This window comes from Henckelia pumila, chromosome 4, assembly GCF_033568475.1.
Source record: "Henckelia pumila isolate YLH828 chromosome 4, ASM3356847v2, whole genome shotgun sequence".
Lineage (NCBI taxonomy): Eukaryota > Viridiplantae > Streptophyta > Magnoliopsida > Lamiales > Gesneriaceae > Henckelia > Henckelia pumila.
In genome coordinates this window covers 160,961,542-160,976,352 of record NC_133123.1, presented here as the reverse complement: position 1 = coordinate 160,976,352, position 14,811 = coordinate 160,961,542, and the positions used below count along the sequence as shown (strand labels likewise).

Here is a 14,811-nt window from a genome sequence, read left to right as displayed (position 1 = left end):
GCCACTTCGCCTCAATCGGCACTGGTTTTAAGTGGCCAACTCCATGAGTCAAATTGAAATTTATAGTAAAATCAGTCTTTAAAGTGTTTGGGAAAAGCAGATTTAGACATCGCAATTATGTGTTCCCATGTACAAAATCATATATAGCTCACTTTGATAATGCAAATGGCATAAAGGAAAATAATGTTATTAGAATATGGCTTGGAAACAAAACAGTCAATTGCTATCATCTGCAACTTGACTATTTACAAACAGACCGTCCCTTCGCTTTGCTGCACCCGTAGCTTCCACAGCGGAGCCTCTAAAGTTCAGCTCAGAAGCTGCTCTGTACCGGGGCTCGACGGAAGCAGGCCTAGAATCTGCATCAGTGCCAGGCCGGTAAGGACCAGCTGCTCCACCTGGATACCGCGATGGAGACCCATACCTTCTTGAAGGGCCTCTTAATCCACCCCCTCTCACATCCATGATTTCAGAATTTCTTGAGGATTCAGCAAAAGACCTGTCGCCTGTAACAGATCCCAATGGAGCTCCGTCAGTGACGGGTGTGGAACTGAATGGATCGTCGGGTCCCCAGGAAGTGAGTGCCTCCTTTTTATTGGCAAAAAACTGCCATGCCCCAAACAGGAAAAGAATGAAAACCAAAACCGGGCTAGACCACAAGATGCTATTAAACTCGTTTTTGAACACCGGAAGATTGGAACGATACATTGCCATGTATCCTTTCCCAAGACCGAGTATAACAAGCTTCTCGTGGTCACTGGTGATTAGTGGTATTTGCATTCCTTTATCATCATTTGTATTGACCACTTGCTGATGTAAAAAAGATGTTATAATCTCATCAAATCCAGCGGAAAACAGCAATCTCAGCCCACCAGACCTAACATAATGCTGGGATGATACATTGTACACAAAAATCTTCTCCCTATTTGCAATCAACAAATAACCTTTGATTGCCTGCAAGGCGACAGACTCGTCAAGATCCACTTTTCGTTTTGATCTAATTCGACACTTAAAGTTCACGGTATCGCCCAACAACAACGTGTTAATCAATTCTCCTTCTGAGGTGATCCCATATGCCTTGGACCTGTCTGTAGCATCAAACACATACCTCTTCACAACAGAATTGTTCATCCCTTCACACTCGGATTCCTTTACTCTCATTGTCCTCAAATCCAATGACCCTGCCCCAGTCTCAGTGAGAAATAACAGCCTTTGCTTCAAGAATACAACCGGTCGCCTGTTAGGAGTAGCGGTCCCAGCAACCATCCCATTCTCCTTAAACACGGTAATTTTCCCACCACCATCCGTCGACAAAATGTACCTATTTCTTCCAAAATGATGCATCTCCAATATATTAATCCGGAAGCCCCCTCCCTCCGGCATCAAGAATCTTCCCACTCTCTCCACCCGAAGAAAACTCAATTCCTCACTATTCAACACCTCCCAAACACGATGCATCACAATGACCCCATTCTCATGCCCTGTAACAATCTTGCTCTCATTCTTGCTAACGGACAAGTACGACACCATAGCAGAAACAGGCGATGATTCCTCCAACTCCGAGTGCGTATCAAACTGCACTGACACATCTCCACTCCGCAAAAACACATAAACCTTACCCTTATCATCCCCAACTGCAAAATACTTACTCATACCCTCAAAATCCCTATAAGGTAACACATCAACACAAGTCGGGCTAGAACCCAACTTCACAGCAGAAACAAACTGAAACTTCTCGGACCAAAATGTACTGTACTTCGTCACCGACCCCAACCGGTCCCGAGACCCTGCCCCAGCCACTTCCTCAGGCAAAACACCTTCTTTACTCTTGAATTCCACTTCTTCTTCAAGTTTTTCAACAACCCTTGATTCATCCTGAGGTAATGATGACAAAGGCGAAACCTTTACGCCTTCGGAAGCATCTGGCAATCGAGATTCTAATCTAGAAACAAGCCCCGTGAGGTTTTTCACTAATTCCTCGAGCTTTTCCAATTGAAGCTGTTGTTTTCTCAGCACAACAGCATCAGGGTCGCTTCCGCGATCCAGAAAACCTTTCCTCGATGTATTTAAATCATCCCTCTCCGTTTCGATTACCGAGAATGAATCTGAAGATGGGTCTAACTCCGATGCAAGAACTAACCAAGAAAACAGGGGAAAACTAAAAGAAACCGAAAGAAACAAACAAATATTCAGTAAAGTTACTAACTTTCCTCTACTGGCCATTCAATCTGATACTCAGAAGTCGGCACCGATTGCTGTGGCGAACTGTGACTGTTACACACAGCCACACTGGAGCTTGAATACTGAGATCTGAAGAAAGAGAGAGAGTCTTTCGGGGTTCACGTTACAATTTGCGGGGACTTGTCGCTGAATTGTTGGGTTTCTTGGGGGCATAATTGGAATTTCAGATCTCATGCCGGAAACAGCGGCGGCTGGGAGTTTGGTGCAATAAAATATGGTTTTATTACAGTCAACGGTATTCTAAAACCGACCTTGGGTACGAGTACGACTGAATCTAATCTAGCATGGTCCGTATCCAGCGTCGAAAATGGGTCGGGTTGATTAAGAGTCTATCCAAAGCCGAAGTTCGAACCCAATCCAATATCCGATTCAATCGGATTGGTTTTTAGAAAATCCACATCTCCCAAATTATTTTTAATTGCGGGATCCATCCTCCCAAAATACCTATTTTAGCCTTTATTTTTAGAGTTAGTAAATAAAATCTCCATACCATATGTTTGATGAGGATTTAGTGCAATTTATTGCACTTATATGTCAGCTATTTAACTTGGAATTGGTTGTTTTTGTTTTGTTTTGCAATATGATGTTTTTTGTTGTTGTTTTTGTCGTTTGAAGGAATCGAGACAATAATTAGATCATGTCCTTTGGCTCGGGACGATAAAAAAAATGAGTTCTACCTCATTAACTTGAAAACTCAAATATATAACAACAATAATAATAATAATAATAATAATAATAATAATGAGAGTAAACATTAGTATGTGATTGTAAAGCTAGTTAAAAGATTTATAGAAATAATGTTTTACATAATATGTGATGTCCCATATTTTTAAATCTTTACAAGAACGTAGATGCGGAAAAGTGTGGGGAATATTTTTCAAATATAAAGTGTAGGTCATGCATCGCGTTTGAAAGTTCAACGACTCGAGATTGAAATTAAAATCTAATGAGTCTAATATGCATAAAAATATTTGAAACAAATGATACAATCCTACAGACAACGGCCAGTTTTTATACAGATACTCCAAAACTACTACCTATATAGCGAACCTGAACCGCAATTGAAATCTTAGAAAAACAGACGAAACACGAATTTTAATAAAATAAACTTAATGCGAAAATACTTTTTAAAGCATTCGTGGTACCAAAAACAAAAACTATCGTACTGAACTAAACAACATAAATGTTAAAAACTTAAAAGTAATAAAATCCATCGCCCCGAGGCTGGCATATAAAATACTAAATCTAAACATTTCTCAAAACTGACTTTTAAAAGTCATACAAAAAATAATATAACAACAAAAATAAATATGCAAAGTTTCTCGCTTTAAAACGCCAGCGGTTTGAACAATCGTATCATGCAATGTCTTCGTCTCTTGGATTCTTCAGCCATTCTACCAAGATTTTAATTCATTAAGTATCAAATCCAACTGCACCAATCAAATATAGTGTTAATAAAGACTCAACAAGCATTACTCATAAACAACATAATTACATAATAAAAATCATCATGCTTTGGATGTGAAAAACTTAAACATAAAAAATATGAAATCATCACTTAAACATAATAAATCATAAGTTTTTGGATGTGAAAAACATGAACATAAACATCAGGCAATAGCTCATAAAAATCAACTTCTTCATTTGGGGTATAAATTATGTGTAAATGTGGCAATCATTAGATTTTTTGGGTCTCGTGATCACGTTCATTGTACAACAAGCACATAATGTGGTACAGTTAATACCAGCCTTGTGCCAATATGCGTATCGTCCCATACCGATCGTCGTCGATATATATGCACATTAACTTTTATTCTTTTGAAAAGGTCATCTTCGGAGCTCATCCCGAGGCACCAATCTCGTACTGCCACCACAGTCCACACAAGACATCAAAAGTTTTCATGCATACATAACATCATTAATCATTATAACTTTGTAAACTTCATAATGTTTTCTCATCATAAACATAATCGTCATAAATTTTCTCATCATAAAACATTTATATCATAAAACTTTTTATCGTTCATGAAACATATTTTACAATATCTTAAAATCATCATGTCATCATGAACCTTGAAAATAACTTGAAACTTAACATGTCATGCTTTTAAAATCCTTTCATGCTTGAAAATCATGCGTGCTATTTAAATAAAAATGAGCACATCATCTTTATGTTCATAAAATTTCATGCTTTCATAATGAACATAATTTTCGTGAGAACATATTATCATATAATTCATTACATAACTAAACAAATCTATGTATATCGTTCCATCCGTTCTTGACATCAAAACTTGAAACTTTTTGTATATGAACTCTTAAAAATACTTAAAATATCATAAACATAAATTCAGGACTTAAAAACATGCGTGAAATTTTTTTGGACAGAAACATTTGGGTTCGAGCGAAAATAAATTCTCGCTCGAGCGCAGCCGAGACGCGGGGTGGTAGTTGCACGAGCACGAACATGGATTGTTCTGCCTTAAACGTTATTTTGCGTCCTAAATTAGGAAAACTGGTAAACATGAAAGTTGTAGACTTGTAGCTCTATGTATTAGATTAAGTGTTAGCCTCACTCTAATTTGATATTTCAATGAAATATTATGCTCGTTCTACCAATATGTGTCAGTGCAAAAAAATACGTTACACACAACACACTTCTGGATGATTTTGGACTTTCTTTCATAATGATTTGGACAAAACTCAAAACATAAAGTTGGATCAACCTCTTTTTTGAAAATCCGATAGAGCATCTCTACAACAGTGACACAGGCAACGAACGTACAAGAACCATTGGTCTGTTGTTTCGGATAGATATTCCAAAAAACAAAAATTCATTCGAGCCACCGTCAATCCAAGCTTAGAGAATTCACTTACAAATTCAGATTGTAATTGGTCTTTGTTCTTCATGATGAAATGTAGCGATGGATAAGAAGCGACGTGAAATGGAGGATTGTGAAGACAAAGACGAGAGGAGAGTCTATAATTGAGCTCTATTCCCCCATCTCTTATTTATGGACGAAGCATGCCACAATTAAGAAATAAGGTTGTCAAGGTTTATCAAATACAAAAAACAGCCACCCCAAACAAATAATCTATATTAACTGCTCACTGCAAATTTTACAACGTAGAACTACATGTATTTAAAAATGTCGTAATCAAGAAATAAGGTTGTCATAAAGTTTAATGGAATATTGTGACATTCCATCAACTTCGATTTTAATTTGAATCAAGATCATGCATTTAAAAATAAACTGAACTAACCCAATATCTGAAAATGTGATCAAATAATTTAGAAAAATTTATAGAAGTTTTACATTACAACCAAGGCCGAAAAAATATAAATAATTTAACAGAATTCCAATTTACCAATTTTCAACTACATTTACTTGATTGAAACGCACAAAATGTCAAAATTTCTTGTCAAACAAAAATTATCACACTATTTTAAAATAAAATCACTAAAACTATTATGAGATCTTACAGGTAGGTTAATTAGTATGTATACTAGAACAATACTACACACACCTTTTTGTTTTCTTCAAACTAAGAAAACCATTTCATCTGTGCAACTATAGGATTGGTTCCTGCCGTTTTGAATGTTTGCTTTCGTGATATGATGTCGTAATAACCTATTATGTATCTTGTTGTCTACGAATGGAAAAAATGTGTTAGGCGCATGTCAAATAATAAAGTTTGTAGTTGAGATTTTTACCTTATTGTTGAACTGCGATAAAAGATTTTTTTGAAAAGGAGCCGAGCATCTGCTGCTAGGTAAGAATCCGTATTCAATTGCAGAATCCAATACCGTACCTACTTGACATCCATTTTTGCCCTTCACATTAAGCAGATGAGCATTGTCTTAATAGTTAGGTTGTTTAAAAAAATTATCATACACATCCTGAACATCGAAATGAAAAGTTTTATCCCAGTCATCAACCTCCTTATTGAACATCCGATAGAGCATCTCTACGACAGTGACATAGGCAACGAACGTACAAGAACCATTGGTATGTTGTTTCAGAAAGATATTTCGAAAGACAAAAATTCATTCGAGCCACCGTGAATCCAAACTTAGTGAATTCACTCAGAAATTCAGATTGTAATTGGTCTTTGTTCTTCATGATAAAATGGAGCGATGGATAAGAAGCGACGTGAAATGGATGATGGTGAAGACAGAGAGGAGGGGAGAGTCCATGCTCGAGCTCTATTCCCCCATCTCTCATTTATGAACGAAGCATGCCACAATCAATAAATAAGGTTGTCAATATTTATCAAAGACAAAAAACAGTCATCCCAAAAAAATAATCTACATTAACTGCTCACTGCAAATTTTACAACGTAGTACTACATGTATTTAAAAATGTCGCAATCAAGAAATAAGACTGTCATCAAGTTTAATGGGATATTGTGGCATTCCATCAACTCCGATTTTAATTTGAATCAAGATGATGCATTTAAAAATAAACTGAACTAACCCGTTATCTGAAAATGTGATCAAATAATTTGACAAAAATTTACAAAAGTTTTACACTACAACCAAGGCCGAAACAATATAAATAAATTAACAGGATAACTGATTTACCAATTCTCAACCACATATACTTGATTGAAACGCACAAAATGTCAAAATTTATTACTAAACAAAAATTATCACAATATTTTAAAATAAAACAACTAAAACTGTTATGCAATCTTACATGTAGGTTAATTAATATGTATATTAGAACAGTACTGCACACATCTTTTTGTTTTCTTTAAATGAAGGCGACCATTTCATCTGTGCAACTATAGGATTAGTTCCATCTGTTTTGAATGTTTGCTTTCGTGATATGATGTCGTAATAACCTATTATGTATCTTGTTGTCTACGAATGGAAAAAATGTGTTAGGCGCATGTCAAATAATAAAGTTTGTAGTTAAGATTTTTACCTTATTTTTGAACTGCGATAAAAGATTTCTTTGAAAAGGAGCCGAGCATCTGCTGTTAGGTAAGAATCCGTATTCAATTGCAGAATCCAATACCGTACCTACTTGACATCCATTTTTGCCCTTCACATTAAGCAGATGAGCATTGTCTTAATAGTTAGGTTGTTTAAAAAAATTATCATACACATCCTGAACATCGAAATGAAAAGTTTTATCCCAGTCATCAACCTCCTTATTGAACATCCGATAGAGCATCTCTACGACAGTGACACAGGCAACGAACGTACAAGAACCATTGGTATGTTGTTTCAGAAAGATATTTCGAAAGACGAAAATTAATTCGAGCCACCGTGAATCCAAACTTAGTGAATTCACTCAGAAATTCAGATTGTAATTGGTCTTTGTTCTTCATGATGAAATGGAGCGATGGATAAGAAGCGACGTGAAATGGATGATGGTGAAGACAGAGAGGAGGGGAGAGTCTATGCTCGAGCTCTATTCCCCCATCTCTCATTTATGAACGAAGCATGCCACAATCAATAAATAAGGTTGTCAATATTTATCAAAGACAAAAAACAGTCATCCCAAAAAAATAATCTACATTAACTGCTCACTGCAAATTTTACAACGTAGTACTACATGTATTTAAAAATGTCGCAATCAAGAAATAAGACTGTCATCAAGTTTAATGGGATATTGTGGCATTCCATCAACTCCGATTTTAATTTGAATCAAGATGATGCATTTAAAAATAAACTGAACTAACCCGTTATCTGAAAATGTGATCAAATAATTTGACAAAAATTTACAGAAGTTTTACACTACAACCAAGGCCGAAACAATATAAATAAATTAACAGGATAACTGATTTACCAATTCTCAACCACATATACTTGATTGAAACACACAAAATGTCAAAATTTATTACTAAACAAAAATTATCACAATATTTTAAAATAAAATAACTAAAACTGTTATGCAATCTTACATGTAGGTTAATTAATATGTATAGTAGAACAGTACTGCACACATCTTTTTGTTTTCTTTAAATGAAGGCGACCATTTCATCTGTGCAACTATAGGATTAGTTCCATCCGTTTTGAATGTTTGCTTTCGTGATATGATGTCGTAATAACCTATTATGTATCTTGTTGGCTACGAATGGAAAAAATATGCTAGGTGCATGTAAAATAATAAAGTTCGTCGTTGAGATTTTTACCTTATTGTTGAACTTCGATAAAAGATTCCTCTCGAAAGGAGCCGAACAGCTGCTGCTAGGTAGGAATTCGTATTCAATTGCAAAATTCAATACGGTACCTACTTGACATCCATTTTTGCCCTTCACATCATGTAGATAAGCATTGTATTCATAGTTAGGTTGTTTAAAAAAATTATCATACACATCCTGAACATCGAAGTAAATAAGTTTATCCTAGCGATCAACTGTAGTAGCCCGATTTCATTTTACAAGATTAAGTGATTTTAAACATGCTAGAAAATAACATATAATTTTAAAAAGTGTCAAAAAATGTTTAAGGAGTCCTTATTTGGTTAAAATAAGTGGAAACTCAGATCCGGAACGTCCGAAAATGGTGGGATAGGTCCCGGGGGTCCCGGAGGACCAAAACCAGTTCAGAAGCATGAAAAACAGTTCGGAGCTACCGGGCAGATCGGAGCTTCCGATCCGAGATAGGAGCTTCCGATCCGAGAACGGAGCTTCCGATCTCAACCATAAATAGGTGTCAAGGAGATTGAAACACGTGGCCAGATGCAGGAGATCGGAGCTTTCGATCCTGCAATCGGAGCTTCCGATCTCGGCCGTCCAAAACGTGGCAAACATGCACCGATCGGAGCTTCCGATCAGGAGATCGGAGCTTCCGATCGTGGCCTATAAATAGGGGTCCGAATCTCTCATTTTAAGTGCAATTTTCCCTCTCCTCTCCCAGTAATCGCTCTATTTAAGGGCTTCGGGACTCTTTCTTTAAGAGTTGGAGTAGGAAATAGTTTATTTATAGCGGACAGTGTCCGCAGTAGCAGCCAGGCGGCGGAGCTCTGGCGAGGCATCTAGGAGTCCTAGCTAGGCTATGCCCAGGCTCTGGGGCATGCGACATCAGTGGGCTGACACGGACGAAGGTATGGCTTTGGTTCCCTATAGTAAATAAGGAGTAGGCTATAGTTTAATTAAGGCTTTTAGAGCCTAGTAGGTGATGTTTGGCATGCTAGGTAATGCATGGTTATTTATGATGTAGTGCTGCATGGTAGGCTTGGACCTAGAGGGGGAGCTTCTAGGTTCTGCCTTAGTAAGGTACGGAAGTATTATTCGAGATATCCAGATTGAGTATGCATGTATTATGTGTTTGCATGGATTATGTGATTGCATGTTTTATATGTCTTTATATACAGCATGTCATGACTGTATGTTGCATACAAGAGCATATTGAGCTTTTACCTTAGAGGTATCCTGTAGTAGGGCGCTCACCTTACGAGTTTGTGGATGGTTGGACACGTAAGTATTGTGTCAGGTCACCTTTATTGTTGGACACATGTACTAGTATCAGGTCACCATTATCCACTGGGTATATGAGCCACCTCCTGATGCGACGGCACAGCGTGCTATATAACCTGGGCCCGGTCTATGAGCTTGTTTCTTGACCTGAGAGTCTTGGTACCCGGTTCACTTGCATACATGCACACATAACACCGTATACTCATACTCTCGTACTGAGCATGTTAGGCTCACTTCCGGTTATTTTCTGTTGGCTGGATGCCCTATTCCATGGGGCAGATGCAGGTAGTTCTCCTGGAGACAGGGGGGTTAGGTGGTGACCAAGGCTGGATAGCGGGGTTGACCACTAGGTTTTGCTTACCTGGTATTTGACTTACTTTAATTCTGCAGTTTCTCTGATTAAGATTATTTTATTAATTAATTGCATGCTTAAGTTCTGATTAGTAGGTGATCACGGTGCGGGTCACTACATTTATGGTATCAGAGCATGCAATAAGATTCTTTGGGACATAGTATTGATTTTGAGTTATCCTTTGTAGGATTACAAGTTGGATTCAATAACGATAGCAGTATCAGGAATTGGAATAGCAGGATGTCTAGGCTTTTCCAAGATCTTCATTGCCAAGGTTGGCAGCAGAAGTTCGTATTATGTGGATCCCAGCAGGATGGAGCTGGTAGAGAAGATCCAGTTTTCAACGCCAGGCACTTCTCCAGGTTGAACGGAATGTGTGACATGTAGTCATCCATTCTAAGTCGACCAAGGAAGCCACCCCGGAAGACTCTTCACTAGTAATTGGAGAGATTGACGGGAAAATCTTGTCTCATCTACCAGATAAGGAACCCAACAATATTGAAAGGATCCGGTAGATTAGCAAGATTTTATTCTTTGAGATCTTGTGAGGTAAAAGTTCTGCTGACATGAGTAGCAGACGGGAAACTTCACGTTCAAGATCAGTAGACGGATTGAAAGACTTCCGCATGAATTTAAATACTGTATTTGGTTGTAAACAGTATTTCAGTTGTAATCAGATTTATTAAAGATTTCAGTATTTGATGTACTCAGTTATTGTTGTATTGTACATCTTTCAGTGTAATCTTTTGATTAAGTTATGTATTACATGGGATTGTAATAAAGATTGTATTAGAACCTGGATTTGTGGTTCAAGTATTGTAATCTTTGAGATTAACTTGGTTATTTTGAATAAAAGACTGATCATTGTTTTAAATGAGTACTTGGGAATTTTGCATGTTTTCAATGAATAGTTCTAGATGTTTTACCTAGAATATTCTATTAAGCCAAGTGTTTGCCAGGGATGATGTGACTCATCAAGACGCATGAATGTTTGTTCTAGACGTATTTTCTTAGAACAGTTGGCTGCTTTGATCCTTTTAGGTTGTTACCTAGTGATGATGGATTTTCATCAGGATGACAGATTAACTAATACCAAGAGTTGTGGATTGTGACCAGTACTAGACATGAGGGGGCGCCACCCTTAGTCGGTTATTCCTCTAGAAGTTTCTATACTTCGGAGATTGTTTGGAGGCCTTGGTGCTCCAGGGACTATATAGGGAAGGCTACTCAGTTTAGAAATTTGGCAACAGTCACAACAGGGTATGATTTGGATAGGACAGATACCAGGTGTGGTATCAAGGTTTAGTTATCGTTTATTTGAGATAAAGATGTTTCGTTGTCAGAACAGTCTTGGAATGGATTTTTCCTTGACAAGTAATTGTTTTGAGTAGATAAGTTTTTGATCTTGATTTGTGATATCGGGATTTAATCCAGGAGATTAGTTGAATTGATATTCAATAGGATTTAATTATCAGATGCTTGTAGACTCGGGATTTGAGTTGTGCCTCTACAGAGAATTTTCCTTGACCAATGATTTTGGTCCAGAAAGGAATGATTGCATAATATCAGAGACTCAGGGATGAGTTATGCCAGGGTGCTCTTGACTGTCGGGTTCCGAGATGGTATAGTAAGTGCGACTTTATGCCAGTGTACTCTGGAAGGATTCTTTTGTTCCAGTTTGGCATTATAGGAAGACTTACCTCAGTCTCGTTGTTTGTATAGTCATAGAAATATGTATAATTATCAGGAGAATATTTAGGATTTATTTGAGTCTTCTGGAGTTATACTTGGTACTGGATTAGTTCCAAGGGATTTGAGTTATCGTCTGACTTCATCAGAGATACAGACTTTCGTTTCTGTGGACAGAACAGTCTTGGAAAGGATTCCTTGACAAGTGAATATTCTGGATGGGTAGTTCTCGCACGTGATACTGGGGGAGAACCAGGAGGTTTTACCAGTATTGTCTGATTCTATCAGAGGTATTTTAGTGATCAGGATCTTGATTACGAGATGAACAGGAAATTCTAAGTGATGAGTTTACTTAGGTAAATTTGTAAGAATTGGAATTCAATCGATGGATTGTCAAGCAAAGAAGAATTTTATCAGGGCACTATGATGACTTATACTAGGAGACGTGAACTGTGATCAACGATAGACATGAGAGAGTATATTTCCATTGATATTCTGGAAGTCTTTTGTACTTCAGGAAAGGATGAAAAATTTACTCAGTCTAGAGATCATTGCAACAGTTACGTTAAAAATATAGTTTGGTGCCCAGTGACTATTTGCAATTATTTGTCTGAGATTGATACAGATGTTATAACCCGTGATGGGGGAGCTAAATATTCTTTTGCATAAAGAATGATTAGAATTATTCACTTTTTGATAGACTGAAAAGATGAGTAGAGTACTCAGATATTCAGTTCTCAGGAATGATTTTAAGTAATTCCCGGAATTCAGTGACAGAAATTGATCTAGCAAGCATTTGAATTTTAATGAATACTAATAGGATAACATCAAGTGTTTAGACATGGGAAAAGGACAGCAGCTGAGATCTAAGGTTATCAGATCCAGCGAGATTGTTGTCACTGATTTTTCAGGATGTCTAATGGATGCATTGATAAGTTTGATTCGATGAGATCGATTCAAGGGTTTTTTGCTAGGTTGTATTGTTTTTAGGACTTTGCCTAAGAGGGATGAAACGGTTTTGTTCATCCAGTAGTGCAAGTCAGGATTCAACAAGAAATGATTATCCGTGAGAGGATAAGCAATATTCTCATTTTCAGGTGTTATCTGAAGTTATGAGATGGGTGTCAATATAAATTGGCACTAGAGATTGCACTAATCGATTTGTTAATCAACAGAATAATTGTATTGATGTTTTCCAAGAAGAAAACCTGAGAGGTTCAAGAAATCAAGAATTGTGGACAACGACGTTGTCACAGTTGTTATGATAAGTGTTAGTCATAAAGTATGTGAATCCTTTCGGTGTAGAAAAATTTGCATCTGAGGTTCTTTCTGGTGGAAAGGAATGAAGAAAAATGTGTATTAGTATGCTTCTATATGTTTGGTGTATCAGTAGGTCAAGGCAGAACACTGACAACTTGGAGGATTGCTTCACAGTTTATCCATTCCTGAGTGGAAATGGGAGTTGATCATGATGGACTTTGTGACCCATTTATCGGTATGCTCGAGGAATTGTGATGCTATCTGGGTTGTGGTGGACCGACTGTGAGACCTCGATTATAAACCACTAATCTCGGATTAAACAACAATTAAGCGAACAAGAATCCAAGAGTAAAACAAGTCAAAGTTTTTTTTTTTTTTTTAAAACGCCGCGCGCCCGCGCGAGGAACCAAGCTCGCGCGCGCGCGGGCAAACAATTCCGAGGCCCAACGGAGGCCTCGCGCGCGCGCGAGGAACGCCTCGCCCGCGCGCGGAAGGCCTGGGCAGAAATTGCTCAGGCTGCAGAAAAAAAAAGAAAGGATTCCGCGCTTGGTCCGACATGCCTTCAAATACAAATGCAATAACAGGGTGTAGGGAAACATGCCATAACAAGTCATGCTTTCAGAAGGCCTAAAAACAACCAGAAGTCTAAATCGATACAACAACAACATACTTCGATTTCAGATTACAATCCGAATACAAACTAATTCGAATAACAAAACATATCAAGTTCGAGTTTTAACATGCTTCAATCTTAAACTAGATAAACATGCTAATTCGACTTCTAAACCGAGTCTCACTTCTACTACTTGCCCTCGAAGCTAACCATGCCTCTTCTGAATTGTTCCTGCCCCACCTGTTGCCAAGTACACATACAAAACAAAGCAACAGCCGGATAACCGGTGAGAATGATAATCCCAGTAAAAGCAACATATCAAGTAATGAATATACAACATGCTATCAAACCACATATTCAAGTCGAAGTTAATGATATGCATGTCTTTAAAACCAGGATATCGATTCTGATAAACACGGGAGTATTGCTCTGCTTTTGGGATCCCGATGATGAGATCACGTAACGACTCACCGACTCTCCCAATCGAGGTGGTGCCACGTATCCCACTCCTCTAGACTTTGAGAAACCATAATGAGTATGCTAGCACTAGGCGAAATACTACAACCTAGGCCACTCAATCATAGTTCCCAAACGTCTAACAAAAAGGGCAGTTCTGCCCGCTGAAATCAAAGTAGGCTCAAGATGAATGCATAACAGAAACATAAACATAAGCCACATAACAAAAACTCAATCAATCAACAATTACAAGTTCCACGTGCTAGAACAAGTATCAATGCAATATGTGATTTAAAAAGGGAAACTCGAGAACCAACAGTCCCGAGTATGCTATCCCGCTACGATGACTGCTTTTACCTTTCAATGCAGTAGTTCCAACTCTGGATAAGCTACAACAAAAGGTTTAATCAACAACTAAACAATCCAACAACAAAGGCAACGGTTCAAGGTAATCTCTTTACCGTTCTTCGTCCAATTCTCGACGACCAAATGCTGCTAACACAGGGCTTGACAACTCCAAACGAATCTGTTCAGATACAATCAAAGATCAATTACCATGATCGACTTACAAGCCAAGTTCAACAACTTCAAAAACGGTTCAAATCTCCAAAACTCAAACCGACGGCATAACGGCTATAACTGAACAAACCGGCAACGCAGACAGCAGTTCAATACTGATAACAACTCAATTCAATGCTAATACAACAACAACAAGACAAACCCAACAAATCTCAAAAGCTAGATTTTTGAATAATACTTCCAAAAA

General features: G+C 37.7%; 1 protein-coding gene across 1 annotated transcript; it reads right to left on the bottom strand.

Annotated features, from left to right (window-relative positions):
- Nucleotides 1-171: 171 nt before the first annotated feature.
- Nucleotides 172-2,353, bottom strand: LOC140864459 (uncharacterized membrane protein At1g75140-like). The gene has a single exon (XM_073268652.1). The coding sequence runs from the start codon at nt 2,221-2,223 to the stop codon at nt 217-219; it is 2,007 nt and encodes a 668-aa protein (XP_073124753.1). The 5' UTR covers nt 2,224-2,353; the 3' UTR covers nt 172-216.
- Nucleotides 2,354-14,811: the final 12,458 nt, after the last annotated feature.

What these genes read in the sequence shown, in the direction of transcription:
- LOC140864459 (XM_073268652.1), bottom strand. Translation starts at nt 2,223, where the DNA reads ATGGCCAGTAGAGGAAAGTTAGTAACTTTACTGAATATTTGTTTGTTT.